Source organism: Necator americanus, chromosome II (assembly GCF_031761385.1).
Source record: "Necator americanus strain Aroian chromosome II, whole genome shotgun sequence".
NCBI lineage: Eukaryota > Metazoa > Nematoda > Chromadorea > Rhabditida > Ancylostomatidae > Necator > Necator americanus.
In genome coordinates this window covers 20,863,773-20,890,857 of record NC_087372.1, presented here as the reverse complement: position 1 = coordinate 20,890,857, position 27,085 = coordinate 20,863,773, and the positions used below count along the sequence as shown (strand labels likewise).

Here is a 27,085-nt window from a genome sequence, read left to right as displayed (position 1 = left end):
GATAAGGACTGGCGGGAGGTTGCTCAGTTGTTTGGTGTCGGTACCGGATCAGTTACGACTTTTCACCGACATGATGGCACGAGGGACTTCGCAGTAGAGGGCGTCTGTGATGACTTGCCTATCTTCGCTCAGATGGTGAGGAAGCAAATGGACGTGGCTGTCGGAGAGATATCAGTAGAAGTTGGGGATGATTTTTCTCCATTCCCCTTCTCGATGCATTCGTTGTTCCATTCAAGTTCCGAAAAGCAGTCCTACGATTGCCGAAATTCTGACGGGCGTAGCGAACACTCTCACCTATCTCTGCTGCTTCAGCCAGTACTGGTGCTGCTCTCTCTTCGAAGTCTTCTTTTATCGCTTTTCTGTAGCTCCTCGCTGGCTCAAATATGAGTTCATGGCTGCCTGCAGCTCCACGCTGATTTATTATCTCTAGAGTTTCCGTAGACAGTCTTTTCGGTTCTGGAACTCCCAGCTTTCAAGGTACAGTCGTGAAGATGTTTTACGACCGGATCATATTCGTCGCCGATGCAGTAACTCTACTGGCTGACTCCCACATCCAGCGTAGAGACGTGCTTCTGGAATTGCGAGGTCTCGTATAAGGTCGCTATGATAAGCTCGAAAAGCCTCTATCTCTGCTCACACAATTGTGAACCGTGGGTCCCGATGTGAAGTTCTTCGCTACTCTTCTGCGGTCATCTTTGCCGTTGAAATCATCAACAGTAACCTTGTAAAAAGTGTAAAATCTCTGTAAAATTCTCTGTAAAATTCCTTTAGGTCCATACAGGAAGCTTAGACTTTGACTTCATGGCAGCGTAAGCAACGAAAATGGTAGAAACTGTGTTGATTCACATCTTTTCTTCCGTAAACTTCTGATACGAGTCGTCAATTGTTCGAAAGAATCAATGTTCATTGTCATACTCATGTTGATGTAACCTCGCGGGTAGCTGGCCGTGAGCCCCCTAGTGAGAGAGATCTGTGGTTGGTTTGATCATGATGGAAAAAATGTATATAATTTGATATTATGATTTATAATTTGATATTAGGTCATTTTAATTCAAAGTGGTAATTTTGATTCTCCTCCCTTCTGTAGGAAGCGTCCCTCTTCTAAACCGGGTGTATCTGATTATGTGTCTGTTTGCTGCCACGTCTTTTTCCGCCCTCCTCATCTCCGAGTTCTTTTGCTTTCAGTTTTCCCGTATGTCTTATTGCAATTTTTGGATATCTCGTGAGAAACTGAAGTCAGGCTTTAACAGGACGCAGGTTCAAGCGTGTGATGGGGTTCTCCCATCGGGGGAGAGGGTTGTAAAGGGAGGGGTTGCACGGGAAAGTCGGAAGGGAATATGCGGTGACCAGTAGCGAATGAAGGATAACATGATAACCAGGGCAAAAATGTTACGTGCTCTTAAATACTCACGTATATTAAAAATATTACTACAAATTATATTAAATGATCACATAAACTAAAAAAATATTACATTTAGTTCCAAACGTAGAACAGTATAGAAGCCCCAACATTTTGGTTTCAAAATGTGCAACGTGTTGACAATGTAACAATGGGATCACGCAGGTTCGACACCTCACTGAGGCAAGTTTTTGTAAAAGAGATGACAAATTTGAAATTTCTCCTAAAAGATGAAGAATTCAATTTTGAGTAGTTTTCATCAGTTCAAAAGTGGACTTAATGGATTGATAATGATAAAAAAGCTCGGATTCCGTGAACATTTTCTGGAAGTTGGCGAACAACCTCAGATTAGAGAACCAAGAGAAATATTTTAGGCAGTTTTTGAAGAAGACTTGCCCTACCGAGAAGCCATTGCTGTTTTTTCCACCTCCTAGTTCTTTTGGAATTTAAATGAGGAGAGGACAAAAATGGCTTTTTTCCCAAGTTTTTCCAATCAAAAATTTTGAAAAACGGCGAGGTCTTTGAAAGCTTGATGTGGTATCTGATAGAGAAAGTTCTCGACTACAATGCTGAAAGATAACCTGCTTCGCCCTGAACTGCTCTGAGTTATTGAATTTTATTCAAGATCACACACTTTTGGGCGCGCGAGCAAATATTGGGATTTTGCCAAGTTTTCATATTCGAGAGAAATGAGACGACATTTGAAAAACCACCCATATATTTGGAGAGAGAGACTAAGAGGAACTAGTGAATTCCAGGGCTACGTCAACAAACGCGAGTGATTGTCCATAAATGTATGCCACGCCAAAAACTCAACAATCTGGCACTTCGGTATCCTCCTATGGCAGATTTATCCAGTACTCCTGTACAAAAGCCACATCCATTTGAATTGCTTTGGACCTCTCGCTGTTAGCAACAGTAAAAATGACAGCTCGAAATGCTTACGGATGCATTTTTACTTGCAGGGCGACGCGGCTTATTCACTTGGAAATTGTAGAAAATATCACTATAGAAGTCTTGCTCAACGCCCTTCGCCGTTTCTTTGCTCGAAGAGGAGTACCGAGATCAACCACATGCGACAATGCTCCCACGTTTTTTTTTTCTTAGAGAACAGATCTTAGTAGATAGCTCAAAGCACATTGTAGAAGATTCCGAGATGAAGAGGGCAAGAGCATGGCGAGAAATTGATTGGATTCAAACCACATCCCATGCACCGTGGCAGGGTGGATTTTACGAAAGGTTGCTCCGATCCATCAAACTCTCGCTCTATAAAACATTCAGAGAACGAACTTTGTCCTACGATGTGTTAAGCACGATGCGCGCGACCACTGCCATACCAAGAATTGGGCGGGTGTAGTGTAGCGGTTAGAGGTCCCCTTCCCGCACGATCGATCGGAGGTTCGAATCCGCCCTGGTGTTCACCAAGCCTTTCATCCCTCCGGGGTTGATAAGTTGGTATCAGACTTGTCTGGGAGGATAAAAACACTGACTTGACACATCGGCTTGGCACATCGCAAGTCATTGTACAGGCCAGTTACACGTTCGTGAACCTCAAACGATTCAGATTCGAAATGAACGTCGGGGTGCATCCCAAGCGGATTGATTAACGCTAGAACCTTTATCATTATTCTTTTAACATACCAAGAGGAACGACTGGAGCAACAACTAGTCCTTCGTCCTATCGATTTCCTGCAAAACGATAATTCTCGACTTTCCAACAAAACGGTAATTCTCGACTTTCCTTTTCAAGATAATGTCGAAAAGGACGATCCTACGTATCACACTCCAGATAGAACACAATAACATGCTACTCAACGCCAAGTTGAAAAGGCACTTAAAACTTAAGTGAGACTCATGGACAACTTCTGACAGATCTGGGAAGCACAGTACCTCACTGAACTCAGAGAACATCACAAACTCCAGATGGACAACAAACGAGGAACAACTATGAAACCACAGGAAGGAGAAGTGGTCTTGTCGTGCGATTCATTACAACCTCGGAACACATGGAAAATTGGGCGCACTGTAGAATTACGGACTAATGCAGCGGATACAGTACGAGAAGTTCTCACTGAACTTTCTAACAAAACACGACTTAGACGTTCAATGAATAGAGCCGTACCGCTAAAAAAAGGCCATGAATCCGCACCAGATCCTGAACCTACACCACCTTCATCAACGTCTACTCCTAAACCGCGCTACAATTTGCGCAAGCGCAAACTCATCCAGAATAGTGAGTAGAACCACCAAGAGGTAAGCTGTGAAGAACAGTTAAAGGCATCACCCCACGAACCTGAGGTGATACGGATTTCAGATGGAGTATTCGTGACGGGATTGTAGATTATGGAGAGATGGGTGGTTCCGTCCATTCCTTTCTAACTGTTGCAAAAAACGGCCCGTAAATACGGGCGTTACGACGCGCTACCTTGTGCATCTTCCGGGCCGTTTTTTTACGGCAATTAGGAAGAAATGGACGGAATCACCCCGCTCTCCATAATATACTATCTCGTATACGAATACTCCAGCTGAAACCCCCCGTACCACCTCAGATTCGTGGGGTAATGCCTTTAAGGTTCACATCCGGGGAAACACGAGTAAACCTTATTAGGAATCTACATTTCCTTTTGACGATACTCTGTTCACTATTTTGGAGCACATCTGCTTGGATAGAATCCAACAAAGGCCACCATCTCCACTGTATCGATGGAAGAATCTTACTTACTCAGCCCTCGGGACACCAGTACGAAATTTGCGGAGAGGATTACTGCTTATCGTATGAATCACCAAAAACAACAGAAGTTGTTCCTTTTCCACCTCATGTAACCTTACATGAACACCTGGTGAAATAGAAAATTTTTGATGGTCATAAAGTCAATCTAGTCTCGAGACCACATGCAAAGCTGCACCATTTTGTGCACAAATCGATTGCACATTTTGCGTCGCAACGACCGCGATTCCAGAATGTTGGAAAAGGACTGCGATTTTTCTCGTGGGATTATCCGTCTATATGATAGTAACACTGTGCTACATCTTGTTTCATGTTCCAGTCATTATCAGAAGCCCTATACTATACTTCATAAAGACGAGAGCAGAATTTGTTTCTTGTCGGCCAAGTCAAAAATGTTGTTTTTTCTTTGGAATTTTCTGCCAACCACCATTGCAAATTTTTGGAAAGGCACAAGAAGCTAGGCGACGTCGACTATGGTCGAAAATCGCTAATTTCATTGCAATATTCTTCACAATAAGGCAACCATTATCATCGACCCCGATGATAGATAAGGGGCGTGGTATAAGGTACCGTTGGCCGTTATGGTTATTTGGCTCCAATCACGATTTGTTCCGTCCAAGAGTGCGGCAGACAACGCTCTGCCCACTCTTTTCATTGAATCCTATTTGTTGGCACTCAATTTATTCACTTAATAAACATTCCACTGAACCACCGCTTTGGTCTGTTCAATTAGGGTGATAAAATACCCTAAGCCTCAAGTCACCCACTATCACAGTTTGGTGCATCGGCTAAAACAAGCCAGCACTCGTCAAAGAGTAACATTTTTGAGGTCAGGAGAAGAGACTCGCTCATTAATAAAGAGCATAAAGGTCCAACCAAAGACTTAGAATCAATTGATTCATCCCGTTTTTGGGGACGCTCCCGTACAAAGTACTTGGAGCTAAATCTCTGAAATAAATCTCAGTAACTCACCGCAGTTGTGAGTAATTTCTCCCGCACGCAAAGTACCTGGAGCTAAATCTCTGAGATAAATCAGAGTGACTCACATCAATTGTGGGTAATCTCGCTCCCGTACACAGTACTTGGAGCTTTATCTCTGGCTGATCACAGCAGAGTTAATTTTGGAAAGAACTTGCCAAAAAAAAATGGCGCTTCATTTCCATAAAACACCAATTGTGTTGAGCGCATCAACGCTCAAAAATTTAGTCTCCAGATATAAGGAGTACACAACAAAGGCCAACTATCCTACTGTACACGAAGAGAGCTACGAAGAATGTAGGTCAGCAATTACCCTCTTAAAGAGCGGTATCAGGCAGATTAGAGAAGGCAGAGAAAATCTGCAAAAATTGTACAATGAAATAAGGGACGAGTACAAAAATTGCAGTTGCATTTTGGACCGAATGAGTGCAAAACTCGGGTACACCACTCGCTGTACCAGGGGTGAAAACCAAAATTCAGATGAGGTAGAAACCCAAAACACACAAAATGATTATGGAGAACAAAATAGCAACCATAATGAGAGTGAACCGAGCACTTCACAATCAGGGTTGCCAAATTCAATCGACTCGGTACAGAATCAAACAGAACAGTTCCGTTATCGATCGATAAAACCTCCTCAGGCATCCCTACCGAAATTTCACGGAGATGCTGAAGATTTCGCCGAATACTGGGCAATTTTCGAGACACTAGTTCACAAAAGCAAAGAGCTAGATGTCATAGAAAAAATACTACTACTCAAGGAAAGCTTGAGAGGAAGAGCTCAGATTGCCATAAAAGGTATAAAACTGATTCCAGAAAACTACGACTGGATCATAAAAACATTGCAGGAAACATACTGCAATAAAACCACAAATAGGTCTCAAATAGTCCAAAAACTGGTCAATATGAGACCAGCAAACAACTCCGCAGATAGCTGTTCATCTGTTTTCGATCAAATTCAAGTTTTGGTCAATCAAATGATATCGGCAGGATATGATGTGCGAAATACCTGTGACCCCATATGGTGCGAAACCATAATAGCGAAATTCCCGCAGGACATCATAAAGCCTGTTCTGATATCTGGCCAAGCACTTGAGCAACAAACAATCGAGGACCTTCTGGCGCAGATAAAGAAAGAAGTTGCCGCAAAAGGTTATATCGAAAATAGATTGGGTCACTCAATAAACAATAAAGTGAGTACTTCAAAAGAGAAGTATACCAGCCAGCGACCTCTAGCCAGTGAATGGTGCTTATTTTGCCACAAGGGTAATCATCCTCCAATGTTGTGCAGAACGGTGACTGACCCCAACAGTCGGCGCAAAATAATAAAAGATCATAACAGATGCTGGAAATGCTGTTCACCTAACCACACCAGCTTTGATTGTCAGAAACCAGACTGCTTCCAATGCGGACAAAAGCACCATCCCAGTCTATGTTTTAATAAAGAAACAAAGCAACAGAAAAATCAGGTGCCAGTATGGAATTCAAGTCAAAGGAACATAAGTGGTCAGAATAACCGAAGACCATTATACGGACCAAATCGCGACCGGAAAAATCCGGCAAATCATAACGACGGAAGAAAGGTGACATCGAATAATACTCATGCAGGTGCTGAGATATTATCTTCAGATAGAGAATCAATAAATAACGCATCCCAGTTAGTTCTTATGACGAGTGAAGGGAACATTTGGAATTGCAATAAGAAAGAATTTGAGAAAGTGCTCTTTTTCTTTGATTCTGGAGCACAGAAAACGGTGATCGAAGAACCACTAGCCGAACGTTTTGGTCTACCTCGAGAAACAACTGAAATCTGTTCAATGTCCGGAATAGGTGGACATATTGAGAGCTTCAAAAGTCATATAGTACATATGAAAATTGGTACGGCCTACGGTGAAGTGATTGACATGAGAATTCAGACTAAACCCGTGATCACAAACAGATTTCCAAGTGTAAACCTAAGCGCAGTCGACATCGAATTTCTCAAAGAAAACAACATTTGCCTGGCAAACACAAAGCTTAGAGGAGAACACCAAACCCCACATATTTTAGTGGGACTAGACTACTATCATGACCTAGTAACTGGTCCTTCTCACATGGTAAAGACTCCCAGTGATCTACATATCGCGAAAACCGTATTTGGACCTGCAATTTACGGAAAAGGAGCTGTTGGTGCAAAGAGCAAAGAAGATAATCTGTGCTACGGACTCACTGCTGTACATGAGAACAGCGAACAAGAGATCTTGAAAAAAATGTTCGAACTCGAAGGTCTTGGTATATCAGCACAAGAATGTCAAAAAGACGACATGATCCACAAATACCTTGACGAATATTCAAAGAGAATCTCGTCCGAACAAGAACGCATAATTGCTCCATTTCCTTTGAAAGAAAACATTTCTGAACTTGAAAATAACTACGCTGTAGCTATTCGCCGCCTGGAGTCATTGCAAAAGATGCTCCAGCAAAACCATTTACAACGTGAATGGTACAACAAAATCCTCAAAAATTACGAGGAAGCCGAAGTTATCGAGCATTTCGAAAACGCTGAAGCTAGCGCTGTAGGAGTCTACTACATGCCGCATTCAGCCGTTTGGAAAGCAAACAAGAAAACGCCTATGAGAATAGTTTTTGATGCTTCCTCAAAACGAAAGGGAAAGCTATCGTTAAATGACGCGATCCACAAAGGACAGTCATTCATTAACAAAATTCACGACATTTTGTTAGCATCAAGATGCAACAAAATCATTCTGATTTGCGACATTGAAGCCGCTTTCACTCAAATTCACTTAGTCTCTTCAAATAGAGACTTGTGCAGATTTTTGTGGCTGAAAAACATTAACCTTCCACCAACCAGAGATAATCTGGTACAATTCAGGTTCAAAAGACTCCCTTTCGGAGTAACAGCATCTCCAAGCATTCTCAATATGTGTTTGACGGCATTCTTGAACAGTCAAAACACGGATCTTGCCGCTGAAATTGGCAAGAACCTATACGTTGATAATATCATGATGACTGCCGACACTGCAGAGGAAGCTCTACAAAAGTGTCGAGACTCCAAGATACTATTCGCGAAAATCGGTATGAATTTGAGGGAATACATATCAAATTCGAATGAGGTTAACTCTCAAATACCAATTCATGATAGACTGGAAAATGGCCCTCTAAAATTTCTGGGTGTCAACTACAATACAATCCTAGATAATTTCAAAGTTATGACACATTTCCGACCAGTCAGTCAAATAACCAAAAAGGAGATCGTGAGTCAAATAAACTCGGTTTATGATCCTATCGGACTCGTTGCACCTCTACTAGTCAGACTTAAAGCGATGATGAGAGAAGTGTTTGAACACAAAGATCTAGAATGGACGGACGTCCTTGATCCATCCATCTGTGAACGATGGAACAAACTTTGCGAAAACGTCAATAACGCAGTAATCTCTGTCCCCAGATCCATCTCTCAAAAAGGTAGCAAAATGCGCCTGTGGGTATTCGCCGACGCTAGCAATGTGGCGATAGCAACATGCTAGTTGGTATTCTCATGGCAATACGCCTTGGCAGATCAGTAATATCCAATATGTATGGACATATCGGACAAATTTCTATCGTCTCAGATAGCGAAACAGCTTTGTGGTGGTTGAAATCAGCAAAAAAACTACCCATATTCGTTGCAAATCAACGCGAAAGAATAAACAACCTGCGGGACCAACTCAAAACAGAGGGCATTCCCTCAGGTTTCTTCCATGTTGATACTTCACACAACCCAGCTGATGCGGGTACTCGTGGTCTTACAACTCAAGAAATCAATAATCATGACTGGGTGAGAGGACCACGCTGGTTAGAACAAAGCTCAAGCACATGGCCGTTAAGGTCCATCGATACAATCACAGAAGTGGCCAACACAAAGGAAGAGTGTGCGATTTCCATAAACGTAATTGCTAAAGTTCAAAAAAAGACTAGGAATGATCTTATGGATTTGACGCGATTTTCCACACTCAAAAAAGCATTGCGAACAATGGCAACAGTTGGGAAAGTTCTCAAGCAGTGGTCATTATCTACGGAAAAAGGTAGATCTACTGTTATAAGCCCCAAAAAGGTTCATGATTTTGATTCTGGTAACGAAATAACATCATCAGATATGGAACTCGCCGAGGAAATTCTGATAGCCACCGAACAAAGTCATTATACACTTGAAGATCTTACGAAACAATTTCCTGACAAGAAAGTAATCCAAGACCAGAGAGGGATAATTCGTCATGAATCACGCTTACAAAATGCGTATCTTCCTTTGGATACAAAATCACCTATCTTCATCCCCAAAGAATCCGAATTGGTTCGACTAATCCTGCTCAAGATTCACAATGAAAACGCACACTGTGGGAAAGATCATGCTTTGACTATTGTGCGCCAAAGATTCTGGATTCCGCGCCTTGCCTGTGCCTTCAAAAAGTATTTGGGCAAATGCACAACATGCAAAAAGTACCAAGGACTCCCCCTTGGGGCTCCAATAATGCCACCACTTCCGAGAGATCGAGTCCTGGTCTCAAAACCGTTCCAAAACACTGGGTGTGACTTCATGGGGCCATTCACTTCGAAGACCGAAGAAAAAATGTATGACTGCTTATACACGTGCCTAGCGACAAGAGCAGTACAACTCGAAGCTGTTGAAAATCTATCAACCGGAGCATTCTTGGAAAGCTTTATACGTTTTGTGTCACGAAGAGGTGTGCCAAAGATCATGCGCAGTGATTGTGGCTCAAACTTTAAAAATGGTGAGCACATCATAGAAGCAATATTCAAAAAAGATGACAGTACAGGTAGTTCTCTGACGACCTACTGCGCAAACGAACGGATAAAGTGGATCTTTAATCCTCCAGCGTCGCCATGGATGGGAGGCGTATGGGAAAGACTAGTAGGATCAGTCAAAAAGGCTCTAAACAAGTCAATAGGACGAAGGAAGTTAAGCTTCCCTGAGATGTGTACGGTGCTGACAAGAATTGAAGCAATTCTCAACACCAGACCGCTTACAAAATGCGATACTGATGACATCACAAAACTTCCGCTTCGCCCCATTGATTTCTTGCAAGGAAACATCAAGTATTCCATCCCAAATGGAAGTGCATTGCATGATCAAACAGATCCGGAATATGATCCTACGCTTATACAAACCGAAAAACAAGCGCTGGAAGCAATCCGTTTTTCCGAAACGATTGCAGAAAAGTTTTGGGAATCTTGGAAGTCTCAATACTTGATATCTCTTCGAGAAAACGAGAAAATGAACTACAAACAACCAAGACATCTGAAATGAACAGATCCAGAGCTCGGAGAGATAGTACTAATCGAGCAAGATCTAGTACCTAGAGGAAATTGGCCGTACGGCAAAGTAGTAGAGGTCATGACCTCAGCGGATAGCTTAATAAGGTCAGCAAAAATCCTTATGCCAAATCATCGGATCATCCAACGTCCGCTCAATAAAATTTTTCCTCTAGAAATACGAAGTTCCGCAAAAGTCCCGAACAGCGACAATACAACCTGTGAGGAACCTCCCTCAACCAGCAACAAAAGACAAATCTTGACCCGCGCATCAAAAACACGAGCATATGATGCCATAAGGGAATTCGAAGAAGGATTGGATAACACACAGAGCTCTGTTTCCATAAGCTTAAATGTTGTGACGATATTATCACTCCTTTGCTTGGTATCCCCAAGCCTAGCTACAAAAGCACCAACACCAAATGTCTTATGCAACAAAGGTGTGGTAAGAATAATACCACTAGGCGAGCCTTTCGAACTTTGTTTCAACAATGAATGCAAGGTTTTCTCAGATCACAAGAATCTGAGTTTTCCTCTTCCAATTTCTCCAGCCAATGACAAGGTTGAGGTCCGTTTGCGTAGTTTACAATATAACAGCACTCAAGAGCAATCAATAACGTGCGAGAGACCTGAGTTTTGTGACCATCATTATCTCCTCACAAAAAGTCTCATAGGGAATCCACACTGTTGGCCAGCTGGCGTCATAACTACTGTGGCACTGATGGTCTACTTGATAACGATGATGTCAATCATCCTTATTTGTGCTACATCCAAGCTAGCCAGAAAAGCCAAACGTGCGATGGTTAGGAGGCGAGAGTGTAGTCAACCAACTTGTTCAGCTATTCCAGCGAACACTTTTGAACTAGCTCCTCTTCCTGGTTCATCAGCAGTTATAATTTGCGCCGTAATTTGCGCAGTAACTACACAGGGATGCCAGCATGGTTACCTGCGACACGATAGTCTGCAATGGAAAAAACTCATTGCCATTATGAATACAACAGAGAGTTACACTTCAACAAGCTACAGTCAGAGCTATGCATTGAAATTTTCCACGGAAATAAGACAGTGGGCACAGCCAGATTTGTCAAAAAACCAGTGGAATTCAAATGTGCCAAAGCCACTGAGAGCTTTACAAGAATGACAAGAACACATATCTATCATATAAAGCGATGTGCTCAAGCTGGCTCTTGTACTACACAAATGTGCGAGACCATCAGTGCGAACGAGACAATCCCAGAGTTGAAATCGGCAGCAAAATATCCAGGATACTCTGGATGTTTCAGTAGCTGCGGGGGACTGCTGTTTGGGTGCTTCATGCCACAACCAGCTTGCACCTTTTATAGAGTTGCACAAATACCTATAACCAAACGGGTGTACGAAGTGACTAGATGTCCTCACTGGAGTCCCGAAATTAAGTTGGAAATAGAAGTGAACCTTTTCAACGAGACAAGATTATTCACCCAATCGTTTTTCCCGTATGCGCCGGTAAAAACGGACGTATTTAACATCACTGTGATCTCAATTCAGAAACCCGCAAGTACCATAGCAAACAAACGATTTGCGATATCGAAAGGCGCTTCATTTGCCCTTCCGGAACACTTTCGTGTAGCAGCGGAGTGTACCTCCTACAGGGAAGCTCAAGCTCAATTTCATAAGTGCATAAACAGGATCAGGTGCGAATGCAGCAACTCAGTAAACAACTGCCTGTGCCCAGAAGGCTCAATTAGTACACTTCGAAATACAAATCTACCTCTAGAAACGCCTTTTGGAACACTGAAGGTAGTATCGGACGAAATCATAGCTGTTTCAAACGAAGAAGAAGTGGTCATAAGGCTAGAGTCAAAAATTCTCCAAGATTCAGCTGAATTCCAGGAGAATCACGACTGCATTGTTAGAGCTACAAATGTTACCGGGTGCTACAGTTGTCCAACAGGTGCGGAACTAACGTTAACCTGCGAGTCTCCGAAACAAATGTTGGTCACAGCCTTACGCGAAGCCGAGCAGTTCTCACTCAGCTGTGGAGCAAACAAAAGTAACCAGGTACGGCTAAGTTATGAGAAGTCTGTCGTGAGGGAAGAATGTGTACTCCAGTGTGGTAGCAAGCACAACAAAATCGTGCCAACAGGTAACCTGTACTACCACATACATATGCAAAACTCCTCAATCTTCGACCACCAGTCTCACACAGTTAGATTGAGTCACCAGTGGTTCGCGGACATAAGTATGCCGGACGTGAGCCCCCTACTCGAAACTTTCACAAACCACTGGAAGCTGGCTGTGGCCGCAACTATCTCCACACTAATGTTTGCTGCCCTAACCTACATAGCAGGACCTATCGCTCTAATTTACGTAGCAAGATGCTTGCTCCACATTCTCAAAACACTGCTCATGACGGCCTGGAGTTGCTTACAAACCAGCCTGAGCGCGCTGGTCAACAACCGATTCAACGGTCAGCTGATACCATGCAGCCACAAGCAAGCAAAAATCAGTTGGCTTACCGATCAAGCGGCTGCCATTGTTGCCGCGTTGGCTCGGATCCTCTCGAGTTGCCCGCTTGTGGGTTACCAGCCGAAGAGGATACCAGAGCGGCTTAGACCGCAAAGCAGAAATAATCCAAAGATCAAAGGTGCCGCAAATTATATAGGTGCGAGCTTTGTATTTCACAGTGCCGTACACGATACGGGTTTGATCTCTGTTTCAATACGAGGAAATGTACAAAGTTAATATCTGTTCATTATCCATTGTATGTACATGTTATCAATTATGTTCACACACGTATGCACAAAAGCATATTAACCAAGTCGGCTCGCTCGAAGATATCATCGTCTTGGACAAAGTATTCCAATTACAACGATGTACCTTCTCGGGTGCCCGCAGTCAATTACAACTTGTTATTACGCACTCAAAAGCACTTTGGCGCACCATCAAGAGCAGTGAAACTTACATCTAGGCTATTCGTTGAGGGCGGGTTCAAGATACAGACTATCTGAACACGTATAAATATTGGTGAAAAAGCATCAAAGAGACACAATATCATGTCTTCTTCCGCTGATGCTATGCTCTCCGCCCTGGACGATCTGGACAGATGCGACATCGCCACACTACTATATCATCTGCTCCCTCGCCTCGACAATCTCGAAAAGGCCTGCCAAACGCTTCTGGAAAGAACCGCTCCGAAGTCCAGCTGCCTATTTAGCACTGTGGACGAGAATCGTGACAATCACCATTCCGGGAGATGTCCACGGTTCCCGGATCCAATCTCCAAAACAGCACAGGCCACAAAGCTAAATCTGTGCCTCCTCTGCCTAAAAACGGCACACGAGGACGTATGTGGAGTGAAGTGTGGAAGTTGTGGTCTTGGCCACAATTTCTTGCTTTGCTCCTCCAAAAGACCGCAGCCTCCCACGAAGCGACCATACAAGAAGTAACTACCATCTCAACGCCGTCATCGTCAACAAGCCACAAGCCGTCATCAATTCATCTCCACCAAGCCGAACTCATGCCATTATCAACAACGTCAGCCACGCCTCTCCACAAACTCCGCAACAGTCGAGCCGCACGAAGGAAAAGACCTGTCGAACTAGAATTTGTATTGTCGTAATTTGTTTTGTTCTGTTGTCGCCCGCGGCAGTATCATCGACCCCGATGATAGATAAGGGGCGTGGTATAAGGTACCGTTGGCCGTTATGGTTATTTGGCTCCAATCACGATTTGTACCGTCCAAGAGTGCGGCAGACAACGCTCTGCCCACTCTTTTCATTGAATCCTATTTGTTGGCACTCAATTTATTCACTTAATAAACATTCTACTGAACCACCGCTTTGGTCTGTTCAATTAGGGTGATAAAATACCCTAAGTCTCAAGTCACCCACTATCACAACCATGTCAGGAAGAGAATGTGTTCGCCCACCAAATTCGGTCGTGTTATCGTACAAAGGAAGGAGAAATATGTAGGATAAATACGTTAGAAATTTCAAGATCAACCCCTTCAAACAGGAAGCATGCCTTCGTGTTAGCAACAACACCACGAGCCTTCATGAGATCAAACTTAATTAGCTTACTTAGACGGCCCGTCTTCACTAGACGTGCGGGCCCCAGCATTTCTTCCACTCGTTTCGTTCCCTCGCCATTGTCATCCAAGATGTTCTCAAATTTCGTGAGTGACGTTGACGAGGTCCTTGAGCCGTATCCAGCTGAGCTCTCAGCTGGTCCATCCGTGTAGTCACGTCACACCATCTCGTTGGCGGTTTCTCTCGAGGGCGTTAAGCATCTCCTAGGATCCACTTTAGCGTTCTTTTAGTCCATCTGTCGTCGATTCTTCTCATGATGTTACCGGCCCATCTATGTTTTGCTTTCAATACATATTCCGCTGGGTCGCGAAGACGGGACATTCCTCTTGCTGCGAAGACCGGCTAAGTGTTGTGTGCGCCGGTTAAACTTCAGGAGACATCTCTCAAGGGCTCTGTGGGTAGTAAGTAGCTTCCTAGACGTGGCCGCGGTGTCTGCCCACGTCTCCGCTGCGTAACAGAGCGCTGGAAGGACTGTCGAGTCGAACAGATGAGCACGAAGATCTTGGTCCGTCAGTTGGTCCGTAGCTGACTCTGACGGCTGCGAATGCTACCCATGCTGCTCTCATTCTTCTATTCAGTTCTTCTTTCAAGTAGTTTCCCATGTTCATAGAACGTCCAAGGTATACGTATGACGAAGTTTCCACAATTTGGAAGCCTTCAAGTTGTACTCCTCCGTCCTCGCAGTAGGCGTTCTTCATGAACTGTGTCTTCCTTCTGTTTATTCGTAGCCCTATTCTCTTCGCTTCGTTCAATTCGTTGAGCATCGTTTCTGCTTCATTGGTACTGCTCGAAAAGAGAACGATGTCGTCCGTGAAACGAAGGTTCGAGAGAAATCTTCCATCAACACGTATTCCCCTTTCTTCCCAGGGAAGTGATTTCATTATCCATTGCAATGCAGCCGTGAACAGCTTCGGCGATATAGTATCGCCTTGTCCCACCCCCTTTCCAATGGGCATAGTGAGAGGGCGGTGGAATAGCTGTATCTTAGTCGTGCATCGATCGTAGCAATTGGCTAATGTGCTCACTTACGACGCGTCCACACCTTGACCGACCAGCGCTGACAGTATTGCATTCGTTTCTACGCTGTCAAAGGCTTTCTCATAGTCGACGAAAGTTAGAACAAGGAGCAGGCGGTATTCCCTGCAAACCTCTATGACCCACGATACGGCCTGGATGTGGTCCAAGCAGCTGAACCCCCTGAACCAAACTGAACAAGAACAAGCTGAATCCCTGGCGGAATCCAGCTTGTTTTTGAGACTGGGCTTCATCCAGCGTCCTAGATATGCGCGTGAGGATGATCTTGGTGAATACTTTGTATAACACGCTCAGTAAGCATATCGGACGGTAGTTCCGAAGGTTCTCTCGGTCACCTTTCTTATGGATAAGAACGGTTCGCGAGGTCTTCCACTGGTCTGGGATCCTTTCTTTCTGAAGATAGGATGTCATGTGCGCTGCTAAGATTACATGAAGCGGATGGCCACCAGCCCGAAGAACTTCTGCTGATATAAAATCAGGGCCGGGGGCTGTGCCAGATTTCATGCTCTTGATAGCGACTCGTACTTCCGAAGGGAGAATCCGTGGCGGAGCTTCACCAGTGGGGATGATCGGGCTTGACACAGGAGTTGATGAACGGAAAAGGTTCGAGTAGAACTTCTCCGTAATTACTTCCATCTCACGACGAGAAGACGTGCGAATCCCGTCTTCGCTCAGCAAGCTTGCTAGCGGAATATTATATTCGCGGAGATCACTGCGGCACTTCTTTAGACTCGTTCTTCTTTGTGCTGTTTTCAGAATCTTCTTCTGCTTGTATTTCAGAAGATCCTCCTGCAACGCTTTTCTGCAGCTAGTGTTTGCTACTAACCCCTCAATGTGCGATGCATTCGGATCAAGCCTCAAAGCCCTTCTTCTTTCCAACAATTCCTTGGTGGTCTTTGAAATTCGATCCAAGTTTGTCGTGCGCGGCTTCGAGGCACGCTCAGCACAGGCTCGTAATCCTCTGAGCAGCATCTCGTAGTCCACGTTTAGGTCCTCCTCGATGTGCCAGTCACCTTGGGTCAAGGAGTCCTCGAGTACGCAATCGTCGTAGGCTTCTTTTCTCCTTCGTTGCCGATAGCAGATGTTCTTTTTCATCGTGTGGCTAATTCGTATTTCCGCACGAAGGAGACGGTGATAAGAACCACTACAAAAGGATGGTACTACTGAGACGTCAAGTAGACACCACCTCCGGTTGGTGAGTATGTGGTCGATCTCCGCACGAGTCGCGCCATTGGGCGATTCCCATGTCCACCGACGTTGATCTTTTTTCATGAAAAGAGAGTTCCCATGAAAGAGGCGAACGGCGGACAACAGCCCGGCGAGACGATTGCCGTTTTTATTCCGGTCCCCTAGTCCAAATCTTCCAATCCTGTATTCCTCTTCTGTGGCCTTTCCTAGTTTTGCGTTGAAGTCTCCGACAACGAATTTGTAGAAGGACTTCTCGTTGCGGACTACTTCCTCCAGCTCCTCGTAAAACGCGTCCAATTCGGATTCATCAGCTGCTGATGTTGGTGTGTAGCAGTTGATGATACTGATGGATTTTTGGTGCAGAGGGCGGAGGCAGAATGGCCAAACGAGGTGACAGGATCTCGTGAGAATCGACGAGATGGACGACAGATGAGTGCAGAACCACCATCGCCTACATTTCGCGACGGAACCTTCTCTCCACGAATGACGAGTGTACCGTCATTCATCTGTTGTACGTCGCTCCTTCTGCACATTATTATTATTATTATTATTATTATTATTATTATTATTATTATTATTATTATTATTATTATTATTATTATTATTATTATTATTATTATTATTATTATTATTATTATTATTATTATTATTATTATTATTATTATTATTATTATTATTATTATTATTATTATTATTATTATTATTATTATTATTATTATTATTATTATTATTATTATTATTATTATTATTATTATTATTATTATTATTATTATTATTATTATTATTATTATTATTATTATTATTATTATTATTATTATTATTATTATTATTATTATTATTATTATTATTATTATTATTATTATTATTATTATTATTATTATTATTATTATTATTATTATTATTATTATTATTATTATTATTATTATTATTATTATTATTATTATTATTATTATTATTATTATTATTATTATTATTATTATTATTATTATTATTATTATTATTATTATTATTATTATTATTATTATTATTATTATTATTATTATTATTATTATTATTATTATTATTATTATTATTATTATTATTATTATTATTATTATTATTATTATTATTATTATTATTATTATTATTATTATTATTATTATTATTATTATTATTATTATTATTATTATTATTATTATTATTATTATTATTATTATTATTATTATTATTATTATTATTATTATTATTATTATTATTATTATTATTATTATTATTATTATTATTATTATTATTATTATTATTATTATTATTATTATTATTATTATTATTATTATTATTATTATTATTATTATTATTATTATTATTATTATTATTATTATTATTATTATTATTATTATTATTATTATTATTATTGCTGAATTGCATAAGGTTAATGTCCACCCAGACTTCAAAGGATGTGTCGAAAGCTGTGGAGGACCAGGTTGCGATTCCCTCGATCCCATTTCAGGCTGCCTCTTCTACCGAATTTATCTTTTACCCAATGATGACGCCGTCTACTAGTTCTTCAAATGCGCACGCTGGAAAGGATCTATGCATCTTCAAATGACCGTTAGCGGACCTTAAAACAGCTGAAGATCCACAGCTTTCACGTCACCCCCAATGAGCTCAGACTACACCCCCCTTTCACAATTACCCTTCCTCACTGAGCGTTCCGCCTATACCGGTGCTAAATTCAATCTTCTTGACGGACGGAACACGCACAGCAATTGCACATCTGAATTACGATCAACCACCCAAATGTGCTACTTGGGAGCACGCCAAAAATATGACGCGTGAAGTAGAGGAAAATTGCAAATGTGCACCAGCGGAGGTTAAGATGTTGTGTGACTGCAAAGACTTGGATCTCACAGCCCACATTCTCGATTCAGAACACCAACTTCCCATTCTGCGACCAAACCTAGAGTTTCGGACAAGCAACGACCGAGTCATTATAGGGATCCAACAGTCGCCAACAGCAGAATTCATAATAAAGAAAGAGCAACTCTAAACAATATCTGTGACTTTGGAAGCAATTAATGATGCACACTTTGGAAGCAATTAATTAATGATGCACATTGCATAGGATGTTACGATTGCGAAAAAGGGAGCTTTAGCGACAGTCCTTTGCAAGTGCTTTGCAGCTTAGACATGGAAGCACACGTCTTCTCAACGGAGAAAGTGAAATATTTTCAGAAATCAATATGCCATATATTGGTCATTTGGTCGACACGTTCATGAAATGGAGCGGAACACTATTGATTACAGCCATTGCAGTAGCTCTAGTGACTACATACTTTTACATCACCAACACTTTGTTTTTTGCTGTTAAGATTCTATTCTTCTTCATTATACTGATGGCTCGATTAACTTTGCATATAATTTCGATACTAGTCTATACACCATTGAGATTGCTCCAACCGCAGAGAGCGGCTGGCACGACGAAACTGGGAGAAGAAAATCTCTAACATCCTCCAAAACCGAGATTGGACTTGTGGTTGACTTCTTCCATGAACTCACCCATTCGCACCAAGACCTCTATTAAGGCGAAGCAATTTTAGCATGCCGATCTCAGCAAATCTAGAAAAGCGCCTTCAGAGAGGGCTGCGACGGAAAATCTCCACTGTCAAGAGCTCACAAGTACGACCGTCGGAAGCACTGATCCAGCAAAGGATTCGTTTTAGCACTGATCTAGCAGAGGATTCGGAGACCAATTTTGTGCAGGACATCTTCACTAAGTGTGGTGTAGTCTATCACTAACTAGTGATGATTAAGCAGTTGTATGCTGCTCATATGCAACAGAGGCTAGGTTTAGTCACCAGCACCAAGTTCTTCGTTCTGGCCCACGAATGGTATGAAATACTAGTGACCGTAAATGAAGTAGAAAAACTTTCTAGACTTGAGTTTCTGAGCCAACTCGCTGAGGAGGTATTCTACGAAAGCACGGAGCCAGGAGATTGGTTAGCCGAACACGCTGCTGTCAACGAGTTACAACCGCAGAGATGTCATAAATATGATACGGCGCCAGTTGATTCACTTCGATGCTTTGCTCGATGAGGAAAACAAGACCGTTCAGGAGGCTGAAGCAGAAACCAGAGTGGAGGACACGGTTATGTACGAGATGCGGAACCCTTTCTTCGAGCAACAGGTTGAAATCAGAAGACATGACGATTACATATTGAAATGGATGGAGAAAACGGAGAAGACCTACAATGCAGTCATGACACAGGTCATCGAATTTAGCGAGGACTGCAGAGAAATCGTTGCACAACTCCCAAGAGAGACATACTGGAGCAGCACAAGAAGCAGGCCGAAGATCACAAGGAAATCATAGAAAGAGCAGCGAAGAACAGGAAACTCCGAAAATATGAAAAGAGAAATAAATAAAAAATATGTCGTGCAGAGACACGACAAGACAGTGACTTTGGCAGGACAGGAAACGAGAGAAAATTCCAGAGCAGCGACGTTTCTACCACTGAGAAGCAGATAAAGGAAAGGATTCTCGAGAAGAACGAAAAGGAGCTTGAAGAAATGGAGCGATTTCTCAGCAACAACATCGTAAGGGAAATACACTCCGACACGAGATAAATGAAGGAAAGCGAGAATCTACTCATGCGCGTTTACTGTGGAGAAGCAGAAAACCTCATTCGGAAGCTTGTCCGGAAACGCGACTTGTCGGCGATAGAATCTAAACACCAAAGTTCGATGGTCGTTGTACGGTCTGCGTGGAACTGCACTGCGGTCGCGCGTGCGCAAAGCACTCGCAATGTTTTTCTTATAAAGCTCGAGGATACCACATTAAGTTCGGTGACCACAGTTGAGTTGCAGAGCAGTTGCAAGAAACCAGAGGAGTTCACAAACACGCACAAGCGAAGGAGCGAAGGAAATCAAGATGATAATTGAAATGTGCAAAGAGGGTTTAGAGGGCCAGGATACAACAAAGATGGTAAGCTTTGATGGCAAGAGCACAGCAATCCACCAAGAAAAACCACCGGGCACAAGAAAATGACGAGAGGGAGTATGTGTTTTCATGGCGCAGGCAATCAGACGGAGACGGTGGCACTTCGAAGGGCACTCACTGAACCACCTTAGCTGGGCCGAAGTACACTGAACTCTGTTCAGTATTTTAAGCGTTCGACCCGCTTCTGTGGAATGTATCCCATCTTAACGTTGTATGTTTTGCACAATTCTGCGGAATATCTGTGAATTCCTTCGCTATCAAAATGAATCTATGAGCTGCGCATAATTCCACAAGACAGTTTATCATTCTTCATGCTACTCATTACTGTACCTCTCTCACTGTGTACTTTTTCTCGGGTTTTTTCATTTTATCTGTATAATCTGTTTGGTTTTATGCACGAGCACTATAGGATAGGACTAGGAATGTAGTATTCAGTAGTTTCCGCTATTATGTTAATTTCGTATGTCATTATGATCGCTTCGTTTCGTATGTTATTCGCTATAGTATTACAAAGGTTTCATTAATTATTAGTAATACTAAATAATAAATACTAATAATAATAATAAATAATAACACTACATTAATTATTCATTTATTTTTAAACATCCATACGTGTGTCATAAAACAAAGAAAAGAAGGAATAGAGCTCACTAGAACTTCGTGTGAATTTCGTAGTCTTTTTCGTTTGTTGCCTTTTTTAGCACTGTGTTGTGTTGGTTGCGTCCTCCTGCTGCCGACAGAGATCTTTTTTTCAAAACAAGCGCTACAGTAGAACAGTAGAACAACGACTACCAGGGTTTGGGTGACCAAGCCTGGATTTGAAGGCAATGAAAAGATAGGTTTAAGAGTATGGATCACGGGTATGAGCGTCATCACACCCTATTCGTCATAACTCTGCTGATAAAGAGCCTTGGCGGTCAAATCTCCCTATAAAGGACCTAGTAATGTGCTACATCTGCGAATGCTAGAGTACTCGCCGCATCTGCCAACTAACTTACAGTCAGTGATCTGCTGGCCTGTCTCCCTCACTCGCTGACAGACGCGGCGCGCATATCTGCGCACGCGTACTTGACGTTGTTGTTAGCTGCCTCGTAAGAAAAGCTTAACAGTTTTTCTGCTCCTGCTCCGTTTTTCAGAACATTTAGGGGAATTGAGCATGCTCACGATTATACCCCTGATATGAACTTTCAACCTAGTCTTTTGGCGGAGAAATTCCAACATTTGCAATTTTATGGCTGCCTTTAACCGAAAGAAGATGAAAAGTGAGAGCGAAAATTTACAAACAAAAGGCAAGGAGACAAAGGCCTGCGCCACATTCACAGAAGAGTAAGCAGAAAGAATTCGTGTTAGAAGCAGTAGAAGTATTCGCAAACGTCACGTCTTCAGTTAGTATCAAACGTTGTATAGGGGATTTGGCCTTCGGAAAAAATCCTGAGTATATATGATCATATATAGTAAGGTCAAAGCGACGTGAAGGAAGGTACAGCTGCGTAAGCGGTCGAAGCGGCGCGGTTCAGAAAACGGTCAAAATCGAGGTGGAATTGGAACGAAAAATGGTGTTAACAAGAGTCCTCTCTCAACCCCAACCGCTACGCTCCACCACAGTGCTTCAGGCGCAACCGCTTGCGCAACTGCACCGTGTTCCGTTCCTTTTTGACTCTAATGTATATCGTGAAGATAAAGGAAAAGTGGGAAGTAGCAACTGTCTAACAAACTGTACCTATTCTTCACATATTTGCTACGATCTGCCTGAACACTGATGTCAGTAACCGTCCTGATTCAGCAACGGTTTTCTCGTTACCACTTTCTATGTACCACCAGATCTCGTTTCTCGTTACCACTTTCTATGTACCACCACATCGTCATGGTATGTATTGGTTGTTACATATGTACTTGCAGATTTTAAACGGAAACTTTAAATAATCATATCTCAAAATAAACTATATTGGTCGAAATAAGCACCATTAGGACCCATGCATTTTTGCTCGCTAATGGTTGTGCAAATGTTTAAAAAAGTGGTAATCAATAGGCGAAAGGTCCGAATAAGGCGGATTGCTTAAAGGCATCACCCCACGAATCTGAGGTAGTGCAAATTTCAGGTGGAGTATTCGTATACAGGATGGGAGACTACGGAGAGGGGGGTGATTCCGTCCATTTCTTCCTAATTGCCGTAAAAACGGCCCGGAAGATACGGCTTCATTCGTTTTGGCGCACCATTTTGTACAGGGGGTTCGATTGGAGCACGCCAGTCTTGTGCGGCGCCGCATCTTCCGCGCCGTTTTTTACGGCAATTAGCAAGAAATGGACGGAATCACCCCCCCCCCCCCCCCTCTCCGTAGTCTCCCATCCCGTATACGAATACTCTACCTGAAATCTGCACCACCTCAGATTCATGGGGTGATGCCTTTAAGATTTCATAGCCCAGTTCGTTTAACTTTTGTACTGTTTGCCGTGCGACGTGAGGTCTCGCGTTCTCATAAAACATGGTTAGTCCTTCCCTGTTTGTGAGTACAGGCCACATACTTTTTAATTTGACATTCATCTCATCAATTTGTTTTAAGATGCGACCTGCAAATTGGAAGAAAAAAATTGCGGTGAGCTACAAGCACATAGATGTCGCCCTGTTTCGCCCATGTATTGGTCCCCACATGTTTTGCACGAAATTAGATAGACACGAGAGACCACGCAGTCGCTTCCCTTCTCGAATGCTCATATTACACAGTCTAAAGTATGTATAAGTACAGGAAGCGATCGTACATTCTATTTCGAACTAATTATTTCTTGAGATTTGTTGGAGGTATTTCCACAATTCTCACTCGGTCCTCGAGACTGCATTTCACCAGATCAGCCCGTGTAGCTTTACTCAAGTCGTCGGTTATGAAAGGCAGGCAGAAATTGGCCTTTTTCGAATTATCCATTGTGTAATCTCGCTGCACAATAAGAGCTAGCCTCCGCGGTACATTAACATTAGAACATGTAACCATTAGAAGTTGCGATCCGCTGCGCTATTTTAACCACATCGATCCGATCCTGCGTACGCCAGCTCTTGGTGCACAGCGAGAATGTGCTACAGTGGTTGACTCGAATAAGATCAATTTTCGCCTGCCTTTTATAACCGACGACTTTAGTAAAGCTGTACGGGCTGGTCTGGTGAAATGCGGTCTCGAGGACCAAGTGAGAATTGTGGAAATATCTCCAACAAATGTAAAGAAGCAATTAGGTCGAAATAGAATGTACGATCGCTTCTGTCTTACCCCAGACTGTGTAATATGCCCATTCAGGAAGGAAGGCAAGTGCATGATCTCTGGTGTAGTCTATCTAATTTCGTGCAAAACATGTGGGGACCAATACATCGGCGAAACAGGGTGACCTCTCGTGTTCGTTCGAAAATGTCATGGAAATGCTCCTTTTTGCATGGCTGCCACGATCCTATCGTACGAACCCGAAATTGCAGCTCGTAGAATTTTGGGGACGTTTTGGATAAACGCTAAAAGTCCTAAAGAATAGAAAGGAAGAGTGCATAACCGTGACCAGTGGGTTGGCTCTGTATCGATCTTTTCGAGTTTTGATCTACGGGGTCATATGCGGGTTGCATCCTAATTAGTATTAGCGGAGCGACTCCACCACGCTAATGCCCACTAACATCACGGCAATGCGGCTACTGAGGCAGGCACAACGATTTGGGGTCTTTTGATTCTTATTTCCGGGTGTATTCTCTTAGGGGATGATGACTTGTGAGGCAGTTGAAAGCATATAATGCAAATGCTCTTACTTTCAAGGCTTTGACGAAGGTGAAGACGTTAGCCGTAATAAAAGACTGTTAACAATCTTGGCTATTAGTTGACATCATCAATCGAATACTCTTAGTCACTATTCCGAGATTCAAAGAAGGTCGAACTTTTGCGCTTCCGAAAGAACATTTTTTTTTTTCTGGATTTTGGGATTTGCAACATTTTTTTTCGAAATAACAGTAATCCTGAAAAAGCGAAGTAACTCTTTTTCAGAATAAGTTTGTAGCTTGTAACTAACTGTAGAATCCACTTTTCAGAATAAGTTTGTAGTCCCAACAGGGTGCAAATTTTGGAACGATTCAGTGATTATCAGAAGAGAAAGCGTCAAAAAACCAGTTTGCTTTTTTGTCAGTTTATTTCTAGTCGCTACTGTAGAATCCACTTTTCATCACATTTTTATCACATGTTACGTGAAAGAAAGGGATCATGCGTGTTTCGGATGGACAGTAAAACAGCAGCTTCAAGACGACGCATTTTCTGACTATCCTTCAATTCACGCGGAATCCATTTGACCATCTTTTTTACTTTTCCAATTGCATTCACGCGACGAGAAATAGTTGCTGGATTGACACTATGTTGTTTAGCAGGTCCTCTAACAGTTTGGCACGGATTAGCTTCCACTGATGTTTCTGACGCTTCATTCTCCACTGCTGTATCGGATCGTCTATGGTCGTTCTTTTCAAGGCTGGTATCTCCAAATGCGAACTTGTATCAATTATGAGTGGTCCTTTTCTTGATAATGTCTTCACCAAATACAGGACTGATATTGCGGGCAGCAGCAGCGGTGTTGTGCCCACTTTTCCATTCATATGGAAAAAGGACGCGAAAATCACGTCGATTCATGCTACCAAAGATTAGGAGAGGAAAAATTAGAAATGCATAAATTTGAAAAAGTATCATGGGTTAAAGGGCATACTTTAAAGTCTATAATTAATCAAAAAAGGATGTAAATTCGACTATTTTGACACTTTATTGACACTAAGAAAAAACAACCAAAAATCGACAGGTACATATGCAACAACCATTAACGAGCTTAATACGTGTTTGTGTCTTTTTGTCAGCAAATATTCATGCAATGGGGAGGGTTCGACTGTGGTTTGGTATGTTGCTACAAAGATGGATTCAGCGGTGCCAGAAAGTAGAGGAAGAGGTTTAATAATACCAGAAAAGTAGTGCAACAGGTCGAAGAGGGTCGCAGGACGTCGAATTCGTACAAGAGAGGGAGAGAAGACGGTACTGAGGAACCAAATATACTCATGTACGAAGCGGATTTTATCGTACCTAATTACCTACGTTATCCGATACCAGGGCGGATGTGGTGTAGCGGTTAGAGGTTCCGCTTCCTGCATGATCGATCGGAGGTTCGAATCCGCCCTAGTGCTCATCAAGCCTTTCATCCCTCCGGGGTCGATAAATTGGTACCAGACTTGTCTGGGAGGATAAAAACACTGACTTGACACATCGGCTAGCCACTGCAAGTCATTGTATAGGCCAGATACACGTTCGTAAACCTCAAACGATTCTGAATTGAAGTGAACGTGGGAGCGCATCCCAAGCGGATTGATTAACGCCAGAAACTTTATCCTTTATCCTTTATCCGATACCAAACCATTATCTGTATCACTCATCTTCATTCCCCACGACAGTTATCTCCAAATCACTCCACGTTAGCACATCTTGCGAAAAAGAAGAAAGTGAAAATTTTGATAGTGCTTCTGAATTATCAAAATGTAAAATGGAAAATGTAGAGGCAGAACCAAGTTTTGTCGATGTCATTTACATTGCTACACTGACAGTATTAGCTCGAAGGCTGGAGAATTCTCCATTCGTGCTAATATTCCTAAAACAAAAATAAGCGTTGCTCACGAAAACTGTTTTAATTCTGTGCCAGAAACCTATGTAGGGAAGTTCTCTACACAGTGGATTTCGATTCATCTCTTAAGAGAAGCGGAAACAGCACCACCGAAAATATGAAAGTGCGCCGTAGTCGGCAGTTATCTCCACATCATTCTACGAAGGAATGTTGGACTGGCGCTTACATAAGGTAAAGTTGCGTTTTGCGTACTTTTCTGCTTTTCTGGGAGAGCACTTGCGTTTTGGACTGCCCTGTACGGGAAACATGTGAAGTGTAGTAGTATGTGACAAGTGCCACAGCTTGATTGGGATCACAAATGTTGGAATGGAAGAGGAAGAAGGCAGAGCCAGATGCATTCTTTCAGAAATGCGAACAAAGAAAACCGCGAGCGGAGTTAGAAATAAGTGGTGTATGAGTATAAGTGACTATTAAATGCATACTTCTGGTTGCAAATTTTGAACGCAGCATGAGATCATCGCTCGTAGGTAGAGGATCGTCAGTATAATCATCCCGACCTTGGCGATTTTCTTCACATAGACGTAGTTAAAGTCTGTGATTGTCCTTCGATGCATTGATGATGCATAAGCGATCGAGGCAGATTCATACGCAGTTGTTTGTTCATTAATGTCGTAATTGTTTACTTATCTCCTTTAACACATCGCTTTTCCTATCAGCTCCTTCACGTTTTGCTTCGACCTTTCGATTAGACTTCAGTGATTTTGGTGTTTTATTACATACACATGTAAGTTTTGGATTGC

At 42.4% G+C, this 27,085-nt stretch overlaps 10 protein-coding genes across 11 annotated transcripts; 7 read left to right on the top strand and 3 right to left on the bottom strand.

Annotated features, from left to right (window-relative positions):
* Positions 1-3,322: 3,322 nt before the first annotated feature.
* RB195_018773 (uncharacterized protein) lies at positions 3,323-3,640 on the top strand (the record flags this gene model as incomplete). The annotated part of the gene is made up of 1 exon (XM_013442233.2): positions 3,323-3,640. One exon carries the CDS (start codon positions 3,323-3,325, stop codon positions 3,638-3,640), a length of 318 nt encoding a protein of 105 aa, XP_013297687.2.
* Positions 3,641-5,527: 1,887 nt separating this feature from the next.
* Positions 5,528-8,629, top strand: RB195_018772 (uncharacterized protein; the record flags this gene model as incomplete). The annotated part of the gene is made up of 1 exon (XM_064186357.1): positions 5,528-8,629. One exon carries the CDS (start codon positions 5,528-5,530, stop codon positions 8,627-8,629), a length of 3,102 nt encoding a protein of 1,033 aa, XP_064042238.1.
* Positions 8,630-8,640: 11 nt separating this feature from the next.
* RB195_018771 (uncharacterized protein) lies at positions 8,641-10,407 on the top strand (the record flags this gene model as incomplete). 2 transcript variants are annotated; one of them, XM_064186356.1, is made up of 1 exon in its annotated part: positions 8,641-10,407. In XM_064186356.1, one exon carries the CDS (start codon positions 8,641-8,643, stop codon positions 10,405-10,407), a length of 1,767 nt encoding a protein of 588 aa, XP_064042236.1. The 2 variants fall into 2 exon arrangements, with proteins under 2 accessions (XP_064042236.1, XP_064042237.1); XM_064186355.1 differs by having other exon boundaries at positions 8,677-10,407.
* A 971-nt stretch (positions 10,408-11,378) lies between these two features.
* Positions 11,379-13,136, top strand: RB195_018770 (uncharacterized protein; the record flags this gene model as incomplete). Its single annotated transcript, XM_064186354.1, has 1 exon — positions 11,379-13,136. The coding sequence occupies one exon, from the start codon at positions 11,379-11,381 to the stop codon at positions 13,134-13,136; it is 1,758 nt and encodes a 585-aa protein (XP_064042235.1).
* Positions 13,137-13,447: 311 nt separating this feature from the next.
* Positions 13,448-13,840, top strand: RB195_018769 (uncharacterized protein; the record flags this gene model as incomplete). Its single annotated transcript, XM_064186353.1, has 1 exon — positions 13,448-13,840. One exon carries the CDS (start codon positions 13,448-13,450, stop codon positions 13,838-13,840), a length of 393 nt encoding a protein of 130 aa, XP_064042234.1.
* A 1,055-nt stretch (positions 13,841-14,895) lies between these two features.
* Positions 14,896-15,438, bottom strand: RB195_018768 (uncharacterized protein; the record flags this gene model as incomplete). Its single annotated transcript, XM_064186352.1, has 1 exon — positions 14,896-15,438. One exon carries the CDS (start codon positions 15,436-15,438, stop codon positions 14,896-14,898), a length of 543 nt encoding a protein of 180 aa, XP_064042233.1.
* Positions 15,439-15,580: 142 nt separating this feature from the next.
* RB195_018767 (uncharacterized protein) lies at positions 15,581-16,612 on the bottom strand (the record flags this gene model as incomplete). The annotated part of the gene is made up of 1 exon (XM_064186351.1): positions 15,581-16,612. One exon carries the CDS (start codon positions 16,610-16,612, stop codon positions 15,581-15,583), a length of 1,032 nt encoding a protein of 343 aa, XP_064042232.1.
* On the bottom strand, positions 15,581-19,284 carry RB195_018765 (uncharacterized protein; the record flags this gene model as incomplete). Its single annotated transcript, XM_064186349.1, has 2 exons — positions 15,581-17,156; positions 19,241-19,284. 2 exons carry the CDS (start codon positions 19,282-19,284, stop codon positions 15,581-15,583), a joined length of 1,620 nt encoding a protein of 539 aa, XP_064042230.1.
* RB195_018766 (uncharacterized protein) lies at positions 17,083-18,290 on the top strand (the record flags this gene model as incomplete). Its single annotated transcript, XM_064186350.1, has 2 exons — positions 17,083-17,095; positions 17,197-18,290. The coding sequence occupies 2 exons, from the start codon at positions 17,083-17,085 to the stop codon at positions 18,288-18,290; spliced, it is 1,107 nt and encodes a 368-aa protein (XP_064042231.1).
* Positions 19,285-19,733: 449 nt separating the features above from the next.
* On the top strand, positions 19,734-20,054 carry RB195_018764 (uncharacterized protein; the record flags this gene model as incomplete). The annotated part of the gene is made up of 1 exon (XM_064186348.1): positions 19,734-20,054. One exon carries the CDS (start codon positions 19,734-19,736, stop codon positions 20,052-20,054), a length of 321 nt encoding a protein of 106 aa, XP_064042229.1.
* Positions 20,055-27,085: the final 7,031 nt, after the last annotated feature.